Genomic DNA, 16,314 nt, shown 5'->3' on the forward strand with positions numbered 1-16,314 from the left:
TGTCTTAAGACGGCAACCTTCCAACGTAATGTCCTTATGAGGGTAGCTAGGCCTCATATTTATGTATACCTCTACCTAGGCCCTTGAATAGATATGCCTCTCTAAAAGACTCTCCATTCATAGGTTGTCAAGATCATGATAGTGCATGCACCTATCATTCATTCTATCCAATCACATTAGTCCCTTTCTAACATTAGCTAACATACTCTTCACTTATGTAAATATTGTCACAGGAGAAATCATAGATCCTACCAAATATTAGTGACCTACCCTCACAATGTTATGTGTGCATAACAACAAGAATCTTAATCGCTTCAACAAGATATAAGCCACAAATAAGAGTAAGAAGAACTAAATTTTATTAATGAGTTAACTTTGATCGGAAGAGTGACCATTAGATCTCAAGAGGAAACTGTAGATTAAATGTAAAGAGAAAACCTCTAAGGAGATTCAAAATGTGACCTTTTATACCTCTTTTACAAAAAACAAAATCCCTAAGACCATTTCACACATTATTAAAGAACCTCTAACTTTAAGTTAATTGTTGCATTTCTACATAAGTTTTTTATTCCTAGAGCATCTTATGAGTACTTTAACACTTCCACTTGTGTTAGTATGTTATGTTGTTTGAGCTCATTTGTGTATGCCAAACAACTTGATCATCACAATCCTTCCAAATGTAAGGATGCACAAGCATTGAGAGGGTGGAATCTACATTTCATGCTCACAATCGTTCGGGGATAGTTATTTTGTGTTGCAACTTATTAAACACACAAATTTAGTTAGGTAGTAAGATTAGGATCTTAAAACTAGAGAATCAATTAGGTATTGGGCAAATGGTTGAAGCTTGTAGAAGTTTAGAGATATCTTAGAATCAAAATGAGTGAAGCAATAAGATTAGGATCTAAAAACAAGAGAAGCAATTAGAGATTTGGCAGATGGTAGAAGAATACGAATTTTGAATTCTCTTTTGCTTGCAATAATAAAAGTGATAAAAAGGAAGATGTTCGACAAAGGAAAATGCCATATGTCAAAATCAGCAACAATGTGGGACATGTAGTTTTGTCCATGGAAAGAAGTAGAAACATGTCTTAGTCAAACTTCATTAGTCATGGACTAGTGTAAAGTTTGATTATTGTCCAATAGTGGAGAATAATGTGGATCTCTTTAGGAAGGTCCTAAGACCTAAGAAGATAGAGAAGTTAATCTAGGTGCAAGCAAAAGAACATGAACATGGGTTTACCATTAGGGCTAATGACCGATTGTATTAAAGGGAATGTTAGAAATTGTCCTTGGGTTTGTTCCTCACTCTACTACCAAGTTGTAGCTATGCCAACTCTTTCAAGAGCCTGTAAGCCTTTTAGAACCATATGGCAATTATAGTATCAACAAGTATATTGGAAGTGGGACTCCTATTGTAGTGACACCATGATTAGTAACGTTGGAGAGAAGCTCACTACAAAAGTTTGAGATGCTCACCATTTGGATTCTTATGAGCTCTTATGCAAGTGGAACTCTATTAAGGTCATAAAGGAGTGAAGCATTTTAATGTTGTAATTGTAAGGCATATCATATAGTCTATTATGAGGTTGTCAATTCATGACACATTTGTAGTTGTACATATGTAAGAGGTTGCATGCACAATTGGATGTAAAGTGATGGCCTCAATGCTTTTGGCATCTAAGTTTCTAGTACTCTCAAATTTGAAACATTAGTACTCCCAATTTTGAAACGTAAGAAAATGGCTAGTAAAATATTTCCTTACCTTAAAGCAACATTAGAAGTCATTCCTACAAAAGGCTAAAAGAACAAAGTCTCTTCAACCTTTGTAGAAAGAGGATAACAAAGATGTTAGGAGAAACGACCTATTAAATTAGAAATGATTATGGCTAGGTCATGATGTAGGTTTATATCTTCAAGGACAATCATGATTCGTGAACAAATTATAATGTAGCATTACATGATGCAAAAGGCAGTAAGTTGAAACAAAAACATGTTCGAACTAATCAAAGAGGAGAATTTCTTTGAACTTAATTGGGGCATACAAATTCATTGGTGGCCTTCTACTAATGATACATGCTAGCAGGTGATTCCAATATGTACCTCTTATTTCATTTTTGTGTGAGCATGGTTTGTGGCATGTGCTATGCTGTGTATGCATAATGCAAATCCAAGGTTTCACAGTTCTCTAGACCAATAATGCACTTTATAACCACATGATGCACTTAAAACACAGTTTTGAGAAGAACAAACAACACTTAGCAAGTGTTCAAATGCCAGTACCTTCACCCTAATACATGGGGTGATATCATCTTGCCCCACATGAGCATAAATCTAAAAGGAATTTCATTCCCTCTTATAAAAGAGAAATTGGACCATAATGTCTTTCAACATTGAAACTCTTAGTAGACATACATCAAACGTGGGCTCGAAATGTACAACCAAATCAACCAATTCACATTAATCAAGTAGAGGACAAAAGCACATGGCTTCTAAGCTCTTCCAAAAGAAGGTCCCATGGTTGTCTTGGAAACATACAAAAGGAAACATCAGCATACAAAAAACATAAATATACTTAATCTGCATCAATATATTCACCATACATCAGAGTCAACACATTCAGCACTCTATAATTTGCTTCAAAGGCAAATATATTTACAGACAAACTGTTCCTCTATACCCTTTCTTTAATTTATGAAAGGAGCTTTTGTTATATATTGAAATCCTCGCATTTATATATATACAGATGTGGCAAATGAGATCAGATTCTCAAACAAAGAAAATCAGAGAGATAGGCAAACTATGCTCAAATCCTTGTGCTTGTTGCTGCATATATTCAGCCAGCATCCTTACCGTGATTGCCTTCCCCTATTATATTCATTTTGCAGTTCACGCGTGAGGTACCATCCAATCATATAACAGTATGCTTGAATAATTTGATGATACTATGAGAACTATGATACACACAAGTAGTGTCATACATCTAGTGCATTCTTGCCTTTACCAGGATTGAGATATGTAGTCTGGGAGCCATTAGATAGTGAAGAACATGACCCAACAACAGGTGATGCACAACTTGCTCTCTTTGGATTCAAAAATGATTTACTTCCAATATCCCGAGACGAACTATATGAGTATCGTGGGAGGGAACCCACAGCACCCGAATATCCTGGAAGAAGCGGAGATGGGTTATGGGAAAATGAGGGAGGTGTGAAGTAAGGTGAAGCTCGGAAAGCCTCCAATGACGATTGCAAAGAAGTGAACTGCCTGTAGGCATTGAGGCTACTATCCAATAATGGAGGTTGGTAAAATTTAGAGGATGATGCACTGCCTTTGGAGCATGATGAAGAGCCAAGATAACCATTTGAAAAATCAGAATGGGAAGGGGGGATTTTGATGGGCGGTGACTCTGATGATGAGGCCCACATGGGAGCAAAACCTAGCAATGGTGTTCTCTCTGAAGCTTGAAGATCAGGAAATTCATATCGGGCATCACGCTTGCACATAGGACACACAGCTCGCCACAATGTTAACCATGCATCAACACAACTAGCATGAAATCCTGGAAAAGTCAACAGATCATAGTAGGTTTACGGAAAATACCTTCCAAGACTTAAATCACGTATAAAATCAATACAGGATATTTCCACTCACTGTGACTGCATGGTAGAATCCTCAGCTTTTCACCAGGAATATAGTCCTCGAGGCATATGGTGCATGACTCTTGAGCAGCTTTTTCATTGCCAATGACTTGGTAGATATCAGTTGGCATGGCTTCGACAATACGTGAACTGATTACACATGGTCCTTTAAATCTAGAACGTCGTCTACTCCTGTTTCTTTTTACAAAACACCAAGTAACAAATCCCGCAGCAATTGCAACCAAGAAAATCAGTGCAAATACCATCGTGGACCAAATAGTATCCTCATCATTGCGAAAAATCCAAACACTCGCGGTTGCATCGTCTGCATATTTAGCCAGTGTTTCACCTGCTGCTTTTGTGACAAATACAGCTGGTATTGTGATGCCATCTGAGCTTCCTGTCACTGAAATCATGAACAAAAGTGCAAAAACTTTGAATTACCAAAAGGAAAGAAAACACAAATTTTACAATCATGTGTAAGTAGACTGGTGAGGTTGATTTTTTACTCCACAATTTCTTGCATTTTGATTCGTTGATAATTAAGAAAAAAAATATTTGGAGCAATATAAACTATCAATAAAAGCAACATTGGGCTTTGCACATGGGAAAAAAGCATTGTGATACTGATACTGCCTATAAAACACACTTCTGAAGGTGCAAACATTGATTTTCAAATCACCCTGTGTACTCTCTTTTTCCCTTGTTTGCCTCTAGAGTATCCAATAGTGGTGAGTATGAAGATAAAGTTCAGATAAAACTGCTCAGAATAAATGCACATTCAGTTTTTGTTGTAGCTAGACAACTGCTCCTAAAGAGAACATCCTTGTGCAAGATACCACGTGAAAGCAATAGACCAGCAACATACCACACTTCATGACCATGTGAGCAGAGACGTAGGCGATGAGCCAGCAATTCAGGAACAAGATACTCACACCTGCCACAACTGGGATCATGGCCCAATTCTGACCTCCTACGTACCACTGGAAATAAGCATCCCGGAGACTTGTATTAAGATAGCAACTGAGGTCCAAAACTAACTATGCAACAGTTGACCAAAGGTCAGGATGCAACCAGTTGCATAGCATATCAAAATGGCATCTTGCTAGCTAATCAAAATATGTTTACCAATCTGCACAGTATGCGAGAACAAATATCACATGGCATCAAGTCATGCCGAGCTCCAAACTAAGGAGCAGGATGCCGACCATCTCAAATCCAAAGTTACCAATGTGAAAAATCCTGAGTAGACCATCTCTTTATCCTCTTCCTGTCACTCATATCATCATTTGGCTGTACCATAGAAATATCAATCAGCCATTCTCTGATGATTATTTGTAGATCTCTTCTCTAAGAAAATATCATCCATATTCCTCTATTTCCTTTGTGACAATATCTATAGATCTCTTTCCTAAGTGAATGTCATCTTCCCTTCTCCGTTCCTGACCTAGTCTAAGGGGTCATGGCCGGAGCTTCTTATTATGATATAATAGGAAGATCGAATGCATCTATTTTCCATTTATACTAGTTTTGCATAAGTGATTGTAAAACTATTTAGAATCTAATCTTACAATATTCATTTCTTGTGACTGTGTAATAGAAAGATAAATAGACCATTCCAGAGCGATCACTTTAGAAGGAAAATAGAAACATCCATGTTTTGGATTGAAAAACAACATAAAAAACCAGTATGGCTGTCCGAATACTTAAATGCATGCAGTCTACGAGGCATACTTTTAATATATTAAAAACAAGATAAAATATTTCAGATGTAATCCCTCAATTGGTCTCATAGGCCATTTTGACCTCTTATAAACGTTACTATGTATCTTTCTTCCTTTCCTAAGTGGATGCCCTCTGTCCTCTATTTCCTCACCTCAATCATATAGTCTAAGGGGTCATGAGTTTGAACTTCTTATTTTGATATATATTTGGAAGATGTATTGCATATGCATATCTGGTTAATGCTTATTTGTAGTGCTTGAAAAAATATCTAGAATCTAATCTGAAAAATATTTCACTTCATTCATATGAATCAAAAAACTCTAACACTTTTTAAAACTTGTATTTCAAACAGCCATAACTAAAATTTAGTATTCATCCCTGAAGTCCACTCGATGAGCTCAGAATTTATTAATTATATTGATTTGATCTGATTTAGCCGCAGCCACAGCATACCTACATTACAGATTTATCGACAATTGGAATGAGATCAAGTGTCTATAATGTAGGAAAAGAAACACATAGAGATAAGTAAAGAAGAGAGAAAGAGAAAGATATATTAACGTCTTTTAAGAGGCCAAAATGGCCTATAAGACCAAATAAGAGATTACATCTTGAGTGTTGTCTCGTCTTTGAGAACAAATCAAAATAAAATAAATACTACACAGTAAATATAAAAGTAAATAAGATGAAAAGAGAAGCAACGAGGGAGTCTGGTTTTTGGCACATGTGAGATTCTCAAGTTAGGTATATTGTGGCTTTTGTCTTCGAAAGATCTCTAGCATAGGTCGATCCAGAATGGAAATGTCTCCGAAGCGAGGGAAGCACCTACAATGGCGGGAGATAATGGCTTTTATCTGTCGATGACAAGGGTGTCGAGAGAAGAGACCAAACAGACCCCGTACATTCCACAGTGTCATCTACTTAGTGAATTAAATGAGAGGCCAAATGGGTATCCAAGTCTCTAGTACCTATAGATTGTCAAGATAGCAACATTTATTGGCGACCAAGATCTGCTGCATATCATTCTGGACAGCCAATGCAAACCTACTTATGCATGTTAATTTTCAGCCTATTAGAGGCCAAACAAACATATCAAAACCCTGTAGCTTTGCTGATAATCTTCTGATAGGATCACAGAAACATAATGAATCTCCTTCCAGGACTGCCAAAAGTCTAGTACGACAAGTTTTCGGGAAGAGCAAGCTCCAAGACACAGTCAGTGGCAAGCAGTTGTTCGAGTTCTTAGGTATTGAAATGCATTACCATTTTGTTTGTGGTGAGTGGAATCCTAAGTCATCAACTTGGTCTACTGTCCCATTCAAGGAAATGAGGCTAATTTGTTTCCTAAGACAATTTCAAGCAAAAGCCTTTATCAGCTCCTCCATTGAGTCAATGTTGGACCACTGTTCTAGAGCTGCGAGGAGGTCTGGAGGGTGGCAGCTTCAAATCTACACTCTAAATACATCTCCCTTCTCAGATTCTCTATCTATTATCTTTTTGGCATTTATCATCAAGTGAGATTTTCTTCCCCATTTATTTAAAGATTGATTGTAACTATTTGGTAGTTCAACCATCACCTGACTACCAAACAGCCACTTCACGTCCCACATCTCCGCTTTATATAAATTGGCTGTTCTAGTCCCTTTTGTTAATATAATCAATTTTGTTCCTAATATACAAATATAGGCTACATGGATGTATGTCTCTATTTTTATTTCGAGCTCTATTCTGTTGCTACATCCTAACCACACCAAAAACAAAAGAACATGTACTTTGTAATGTCTCATATAAGGACATTTGGTATGATATTCAGGACTTCCTATAAGGTTGACTGCTAATGACAATGAGACTCAGCATTCTCGTCGTGCATATGCTCAGTCACAAAACCAAACATGTGGAAGATCAAAATAGGGAAATTGAGCAATTAACTTTATCTTGAATTCAGCTTTTGACATTTTATGTGCGCTACCATTTTAAAATCCCCCACCTACACACCTGGGAAGAGTTCTTTGAAACGATCTTTAGTCCAGGAGTTCTGTTGCCCCCATGCACATTAATATATCATCACTATGCTCTTATTTTCGTCAAAGGCACTGTATTATACAATACAAAAAGATACATAAACCATTAAATGTTTCTTCTGTGTCATGAATCCATGGGAACTACTATTGGTTCTTCTCTACTCATCAACTCTATGGAACTACTAGTGGTTGTATGAATATAAATTTCATATTGCAAAGTACCCTCAACCTCTCCTCCATTCCTCTCATAACCCTGCCCCCACCCTATATTTGTCATATTCAGCTTCTCATACATCTGCCTTGGATCTGAAGCCTGAAAGCATGAAGAAGTTGTGTATGATCATCTTCTGTCTGTGTAAAACATAATAACATACCCTGGCCTTACAATAAGAAATGTCTACAGAGGGATGGCGCCGTCACTATCCCATCTCTTGTCTTAAGTACAGATAACACCGAAAAACTCCCAAGAACTATGTTGCATCTTCATGAAATTGTCCTGATAACAATAGCATACATTCCCTACAATGAGTCGAGGAAATTAGTATCGCAATGCACCATCACCATTATAGAAAGCACTAAGGCACTATTGCAGTTGTTCACCTGTAATTGGCAACTAGTGGCTGGCTGCATATATTAGCATTGCTGTGCTATGAAAATCTGTCCGAGCGTGGATTTTACACCAATGTCCATATTTTAAATTAGATCAGGTGATTTTAACTAATTTACTAAACATAATTCGTCAGGGGGACTTGAACTTCCAAACTACCAATAGATTACTCACCTTACACAATGTTAATGATTAGTATCCATCAATCTGGTTGGGTTGCTGGCTATGGCGTAGAATCTACATAGAGTAGCAATTCATGGGCATCAAGTATTCCAAAATGATTCTTCTAGATATGTCTGCTGTACCCATGGGACTATCCTCTAGTTAAAACTACCGTAAAAGAGAAAAGAACAGAAAAACTGTTGCCATCCCATAACTGAATGCCAATGAGGAGTTTTATATCCCATCTACACCAACAACCTCCTCATTGGTGTCATTGCTAGTACTAATAAGAGATTGTTTTATTATAGAAATCCCATCCATCAAGAATAAATGGTGTGAGGATGCCATGTTTATACTCACTTGTAGTGACATTCGAGCCAGACTCATTGTTATAGATGATAATTGCTGTGAAACCAGCAGCTTGGCCATTGCGAACTTTTGTCTCAGCTGAGCAGTTCCCCTGCATTGCCAACAAGATCGGTGAGCTGCTAGCCCACTTATCACTCCGAGCTTTGAGAGGAGAGCATGCATCCGTCGCTGGGCTCCCAAGTACCACAAAGCCACCGATAGCGGAGCCTTGAAGAGGCGTAGCTGCACATAGCACATGCAAAAGATGGTTCCGAGTCATTACAACAACTGTATATATGCCTGGTTCTTTAATATTATTAGACAAATGAATAGACAAGATATATATAGTAGAAGATGAAACCTCTTCAAATAGGTGAGCAAAAATATATTTGCGACGTTTTGATTGATTCTAAGTTCCAAAATATATTAGTGCTTCTAGAATTAGATACTGGCACTGCTTTGAGTGATACTGGAATGGGAAAAAAGGGGAAAAAAAGGAAGCGCTGCTTACCGAAGGTAGCTTGGATGGAGCGGAAGGTGAGGGTGGAGGAGCTGGAGATGAGGATAACGGCCGCAGCAGCGCCGCCTGCAGGAGCAGGATAGTTGGAGAAGGACAGATATCCAGTGAAGAGGGTAATGATTAGCAGGATATTGCGCCACATATTTGTTCAATTCAAAGCAGGTATTAGTCCTGAAAATCAGAACAGAGGGAATGCGAGAGGTACAGAAACAGAAACAGACGCAGACAGTGAAAGGTAGGTACATACATCCACAGAGAGAGATGTATGTATGTACATATGTATGTATGTACTTCTCTCTGTCTCGTATACGGATATTTGGGATGACAAATACACATACGGATACGGATATACATACATACGAAGGCATTATCTCATATTCTTATGTAATTATTTTATTAGCTGCGTATAAATAAAATAAAATAAAATAAAATAAATAAAGCAACCTTATCTTCTTCATTCTCTTAGATGAAAACCCCCCAAAAACAAACACACCTTTTGTTTGGCCTTTCACTATTGTTTTGTCTCTTCATGGACACTCTCTCGTGTTTTGTTTCGTTTTGTTTTGTTTTGTCAGAATGTTTGCGTGAGTGAGTGAGATAGATAGGTAGATGAAACCCACAAAAAACACACACTTTGGCTTTTCTCTTGTTTTGTTTTGTTTTGTTTTGTTTTGTTTGATGGAGTGCCTGCTTGTGTGAGTGAGGGATAGATAAATAGATAAATATTTTTCGCGTCTATAGAGAGGCCGATATTGACCCATGGGACCTAAGTACAAAAGTTTTCTTGATGTGTGGTTCCTTCCTACGAAGGGCTATTCATACTTTTAAGCACCAAGTCTCGATGTGTGAATAACACATATGTACATGTATGAGCTCAACTTTCTAGGCGTTCTCTTTAGTGCCACACTCAAGCCATCACCCCCTCTTAATATATCATCATAGCTTTCACGAATTGCGGTATTTGTAGAGCATGTAAAAAGCAAGTGATACTCATCCTCTACACATTGTCTTTGACCATATTCGAGTTTGTTTTCCACACATTGACAATCTGGTCCACTTTCAGCACACAATCTTCTCACAATCACAATCATAATGTGCACTTTTGATTGATAGGTTTATTAGTAAATTCTTGAGTATTAAGAGTCACTGCTCAAATACACACCTGCAATATAAAAATGATTTAGTTTTTTTTACTATTGCATGTCATATTTGACTTTTGAAACGATATTAAATTCTATGTATTTCTATCTCAAAACATATATCTATTTAATCTTTTCGTTGCATGAGGATTATACATCTAGTTCTCTAATTCATAACATAATTACATAACCACCAATCCTAACCAATAAAGCCATCAAGAAGAACATCCATCATCTTGTGTCACAATAAGGTGTATGCCCTCAAAAAAGACAATGAACTGTATGGAGATGTTAGTCGGTAAAACAAAATTATGGTCAGGGGAGAATCCGAGCAGCGATGGCGGGAGCAAACGCACCGGAACAGGGCGCGCAGACATGGCGTGCAGGAGCAGGAGCAGGTGCACGTTGAGGAACGCGCGTGCTGCCCAACAGAGCAAGAGGCGCCAACTGCTGTCCAGGCCGTCACACTGGAGAACTGCAGGTAATAAGCAGTAGAGCGTTGGCGGGAGCAAACGCAGCAGAGCGCGGAGTGGGAGCAGCAGAAAAAGGCGAGCAGGAGCAGGAGTAGGTGCACACTAAGGAACACGCGCGCTGTCCAACAGAGCAAGAGGAGGAGCACAACGCCAATTGCTGTCCAGGTACTCTCACACACAATCCTCCCTCCCTCCCCCAACCAAAAAACGCAAAGTAACACATTAAAAAAACACAAAACAAAGGGGGAAGGGAAGAACAACACATACAACCTAGGCTCGCAAGACACATAACTCGCTATGATGGGAGGAATCGAGCTTCCACCAGCGCCCAGTTTGCTTGATGAAGAAGGTGGATCAGATCTCACCATTACCCTGTCCCCCGAGGCTAACCGTGTCTTAGCGGAAGAAATCGAACGCCTACGGCGTACCTCCTTCGTATGTAGGTTTCTGGCAGGTAGACCAAGTCGGGGCATGGTTCGGGACATGTTTCAGGTGGCTGTGTTGGAGAACATGCCGGTAATCAAGAGTGTCAGGGGTTTAGGGAAAAACTTCTTCCACATTGAATTAGGTAATGACTCGTTGGCGCAACCATTGGTCGAGCTCAAGGTACTCGAACTGAAGTACGGCAAGGTGTTGCTCCAACCATGGTCACCAGGGTTCAATCCGATCGAAGAGTTACGGAAACTCAACAACCCTAGGGTGATCACCGCAACATTTCCTGGCCTCCCTCCACATTTGTACCATCTGCTCCCTCTTTTTGGCGAACAAGTAGGGATGATATGCCCTCAAAAAGCGTCAATGGCAGACACAGTCGCGGAGGTGCCCAAGTTGCGTATCTTGGTGCCTTCCCTCCATGGACTTCCATCAAGGATTAGACTCTACTCTGAGGAGTTAGGCCTCACAGTGGTAAAAGTGGTTTATGAGGGACTCCCGGGGCAGTGTTTCATTTGCAAACAGACAGGACACCTAGCTAAGGAGTGTCCTCGTAAGATTGGAAAGGGAAGCTCGGGACCACGACCCTCGGGCAAAGTCGGGACAACCAAGGGTGAAGAAGCTCCTTGGCTACCCGTTAAGAAGAAGGGGAAACTTGGAGGCCTAGGTGCCTCCTCTCCCGCCCTTTTTCATGACCACCCCTTTGAAAGAAGTCCCGCCACCTTGTCACCAGCAAGTGTGGACGAGCAACCCTTGAAACGAGTAAAGATCCTCTCCGGGAGTGCCAAGGCACCCGACCTACAGGTGAGAGCTACCAACAAATTTACACTTCTTCAAGGGTTAGGGGATGGCGACCCAGCAGCGTTGGCAGCAATGTTGTCCCCGTGCGACTCCTCACGCCTTCCCCCGCGGGAGCCCGAATTCATGTTCTCCACCCCGATGGAGATGCAACCCCAACTTGTACCGTCCACCCCGGAAGAGAAGTTGGCACAGCCCCCCCTCCCGTTGGAACGTGAATGTGGTAGTGGCCTCAGATTAGTGAAATCGTGGATCTGGACGGGCAAGCTCAAGGACAAAGAAAAGGGTAAGATAGGAAGACCAACACCTGGTTTGGCGACGACTCTGTTAGATAGAGGGATGGAAGTTGTGCCACCGCTTCTAAGCACAAATGTATTGCGGGATCTATTTGAAGCGGGTCGGGAACGACCGGCTGAGAATCTTGTAGGGGATTTGCAGCCTGCAGTGGAGACCATACCCCCCGAAACAGGTGTTAGTTTGCCCCATGCCATGGGGATCGGCCCGAACATGGGCGCCAACGTCACCGTTTTCGGATGAGGATCCTAACGTGGAATGTACAGGGCCTTGGTGGAGGCCGACAACACCAAGAGTGTAGAAGACTTCAGGAGGAGTTGAATCCCCTTAATATAGGGGGCCATATTGACATACTGCTTTTGCAGGAACACCACCTCTCGCAAGAGCGAACTCAGAGCTTAGTAAACCCCTTGTCGGGTGGGTGGACCACATGGTGGTCGGCTGCGCAGGGTGACCTCCACCGAAGAGGAGGGGTTTGCATCTCGATCAGCGATAAGGCCCGATACGAAGTAACATCATCTGGCACGCTGGTGGAGGGTCGGGCCTTATACGTGCTTCTGAAATGGAATCGCCTACAGATTGGGGTGCTAAACATTTATGCCCCTAACTCAGCCCCCGAGAGAGCAATCTTTTGGAGGATGCTAGCGACAACATTACCTAATGTCGAGGCTTGGGTAATGGCAGGTGATTTCAACATGACTGAACACATGGGAGATAGGAAAGGAGGGACCCAGAGGCCTATTTATGGTGCGGAGTTGGATTCATGGGCTTTCCTAATTGGCAAAATCGGGGTGAAGGATACATGGGGCTCTTCCCTTAGGCGAAGTTCACATTCGCTGCACTTTTCTAGAGCCGCCGGGAATGCTAGGGGCGGTAGTCTTGCACGGCTAGACCGCATATACATCAGCTCATCCCTCGAAGAGCTCGGGGGCTCCTTTGCTATCTTGGCAGGCCTTACCTTTTCAGATCATCAGCCGGTGAGACTAGACCTTAACCCACCCAACGATAGCAAGGGCAGTCTCAATGTAAAGATCCCCATAAAGATCATGAAGAGTGAAGAGGTGAAGGCCGGTTTACAAAGTATATGGTAGGACACCATGGGCAGTGAATCAGCCAGCGAAGATCTGCAGAAAAAATTGGCCCTCTCCTCCTCCTTTTTACAACAAGAGACCAAGCGCGCCCTCCAACAGGTTAGAGCCATTGAAACAAAATTAAGGAAGGCCGTTGCGGCAGCGCAACGGCTGTTACAGGTAGACCCTGGTTGCAAATGGTCTAGAGCTAAACTAGAGGAAGCAAAGATGAAGGTACAGGAAAGGACTTTGGAGAAGAACCGAATGCTGTTTCGAAGAAACGCAGCATGGTGGGCTAGAAAAGACGACAAGGTCAACCGACATTTCTTTCACTACAAGGCACCCAAGGGTGGTGGTGGACGTATACACGGGCTGCGAAAACCAGACGGCTCAATAACGGAGGACAAGATTGAGGTTCTGGAAATGGCAGCACAATACTATCGTGACCTCCTCGCACCTATGCATGTGCGGCAAAAGTCGGAGCTGGCTGATCGAGTGATGTCTTGCATTCACCCCAAGGTAACCCAAGAGATGGAAGTTGTGCTCGATAGTCCCATCTCTCGTTTAGAGCTCTCGGAGGCACTTAGGGGATTGCGAAGGGGTGCATGCCCCGGTCCCGATGGTCTCTCACGAGATTTCTTCGAGATTCATTGGGAATGTGTTATCCCGTCCTTGGAAGCCGGGTTCCAAGAGATTTGGTCCTCAGGAAAGATGCCGATTGGTCTGGCCGAGGGGATGATATATCTCATCCCCAAATCCCAAGAGCGAAGCCTAGAGTTGCGCCAATGGCGTCCAATCACGATCCTTAACACGGCATACAAGATACTCGCTAAAGTCCTAGCTCAGCGATTAGCAAGCTTCTTACCGGACATCATACACGACAATCAAACTAGGTTTGTCAAGAACAGGTGTATCTTTGATAATGTGTTGCTTCTTTGGGAAGCTATGGCATTGGCCGGTCGCTCCGTATCGAGCTCGGCTATTCTGATGCTAGACTTCGAGAAGGCCTACGATAGGGTGTTATGGCCCTTTTTGGAAAATGTGATGAGAGCTTTGGGCCTACCTCAAAAATGGAGGAATTGCACTTCTGCACTCTATCGGACAGCTACGAGTAGCGTGCTGATGGCTGGATCTAGGGGACCCGCCTTCCAACTACAACGCTCAGTGAGGCAAGGTTGTCCCCTAGCCCCATATCTCTATCTCTTTATAACCGAGGCTTTCTCCGCCTACTTACAAGCACCAACTAGCGGGTTGCGGGGATTGCCCATCCCCAATGCGACTGAAGATTTGTTGTTATCTGAATATGCCGACGATACGGTTCTTTTCTTGCAAGGTGATGAGGAGAATTTACAGCGGGCTGAACATCTTGTCGAGGACTTTTGTCAGGCGGCTGGTGCCAAGATCAATTGGAATAAAACCCAAGGTCTATGGTTTAGCGAACAGGAGACACCAAGATGGCAACCCCATGCCGATTTTACGTGGGTCCCTAGTGGGACGACTTTCAAGTACCTTGGATTTACGATGGGGAGGTCAATCCCCAAGGGAGCGCAATTGGCCCACGTACAAGCCAAAATAAGTAAGAAGCTGAACCAGTGGAGTAGATCTAAATTGTCCTTCGCTGGTAGGGTCCTTGTGGCGAACCAAGTGCTGCTCGCTACCATGTGGCACTCAGTCTCATGCTGGATTATGAACCCTGCAGGTTTGCACGCGATTAAGGCTGCCATTAGGGGGTTTATATGGTCAGGTAAGGACAACCCAAGGGCTGCCGCCAGAGTCTCATGGTGTTGGTTAACGCAACCGCGGGCCAAAGGGGGGCTCGGCCTCATAGACCCCTTAATGTAGAGTCGTGCATTGCTGGCTAAAATGGTGGTTCGCTGCCTCTTGCCAGGTAAGGGGTGCTGGAAGGTACTTCTTCGCAACAGGTTGCAAGTAGGGACTCCCAAGTATGGTAGGCCTTGGCCCGACTCCTTGAATTGGTGCTGCACGAGTGGAGTCCCACCCAGGTTGGCTTGCCATCCGGAGGATAGGGTCACGAACTCCATCTTGCGGGCATGGTGCCATATACGACAGCATTTGGTCAAGCACACCCCGGAGACATTGATCGAATGGACTAGATAGCCACTATTCTGGAACCCTCATGTGCGAACGAATGACAACGCGATGCTAGGGCAACTTAAGGGCCTAGCATGGGGAAAGTTGGCACAAACAGGCCTCCTATCTATAGACGATTGGAGACGCATGGCTGATTCAGGAAGAGCCCAAGAGGACCTTTTCCCTCCCCTCAAGGGAGCTACGAAAATGCAGAGACTGATAGCTGAGGCAGTTGACAGGGTTCCGATGGGGGAGGCGAGAGAACATGCATGGTTCGGTCTCTTTGACGAGGCTGGAATGGTCAAGTCGCTAAAGGGCATGAGCGGATCGGGGAGTGATATAGTTTTTGGGGACAGCCAGAGCAGCGGCTCTTGGCACCCAATCCGAGTGGTGGCACAGATTGATAACATCTGGAAGACAGACCCGGATGTTGCTAAGGTGGAACCCCATTGGAGGTTAAGGGTATACGGTTGTCGCCCCCTTGTCGATCTGGATTGGGACCCCGGGGATTTCAGATGGAAACATGACGATAGACTCCACCACTTCTTCGATTACACCACTAAATTGGGTCGGACTTTGCAGCTGCAGCGAGGCGGCCCCCTTCGCAACGGCTGGCAAACATTGGGCATCCCCGATGAGGCGCTCATTGCCTTTTGGAAGGGTCTTTGGCGTTTCCACATGCTTGAAAAGATTAAGCTCTTTTGGTGGCAAATCGGTCATAATGTGGTGCCCGTTGGCGAATGGTTAGATAAACGTGGTGGCCCGTTAGGCTGCCCACTGTGCTCTCTACCTATTGAGTCTCTGAGACATTGTTTGTGGGATTGCCCTCAAGCTCAAAAGGTATGGGATAGAGTGACTCGCCTCCTTGTAGCATGTGAAGTTGAAGGAACAGCCTCGTGGAGCGCTGCGGCATGGATTGATCACTCGGTTAGAGGGTGGACGGACGCCGTCAATGCGGATAGTTGGTGCTATGTATGCACGAGAGGCAAAATC

General features: G+C 42.8%; 1 protein-coding gene across 1 annotated transcript; it reads right to left on the bottom strand.

Annotated features, from left to right (window-relative positions):
* Positions 1-2,436: 2,436 nt before the first annotated feature.
* LOC147859008 (receptor homology region, transmembrane domain- and RING domain-containing protein 5-like) lies at positions 2,437-9,181 on the bottom strand. The gene is made up of 4 exons (XM_087326041.1): positions 9,016-9,181; positions 8,517-8,747; positions 3,655-4,047; positions 2,437-3,562 (listed from the first exon to the last, which is right to left on the bottom strand). Exons 1-4 carry the CDS (start codon positions 9,164-9,166, stop codon positions 2,976-2,978), a joined length of 1,362 nt encoding a protein of 453 aa, XP_087182167.1. The 5' UTR covers positions 9,167-9,181; the 3' UTR covers positions 2,437-2,975.
* Positions 9,182-16,314: the final 7,133 nt, after the last annotated feature.

The sequence above is a fragment of the Azolla caroliniana genome, unplaced genomic scaffold (genome assembly GCF_043228905.1).
Source record: "Azolla caroliniana isolate FFs.n. ecotype wild unplaced genomic scaffold, voAzoCaro1.0.p SCAF_10, whole genome shotgun sequence".
Classification (NCBI taxonomy): domain Eukaryota; kingdom Viridiplantae; phylum Streptophyta; class Polypodiopsida; order Salviniales; family Salviniaceae; genus Azolla; species Azolla caroliniana.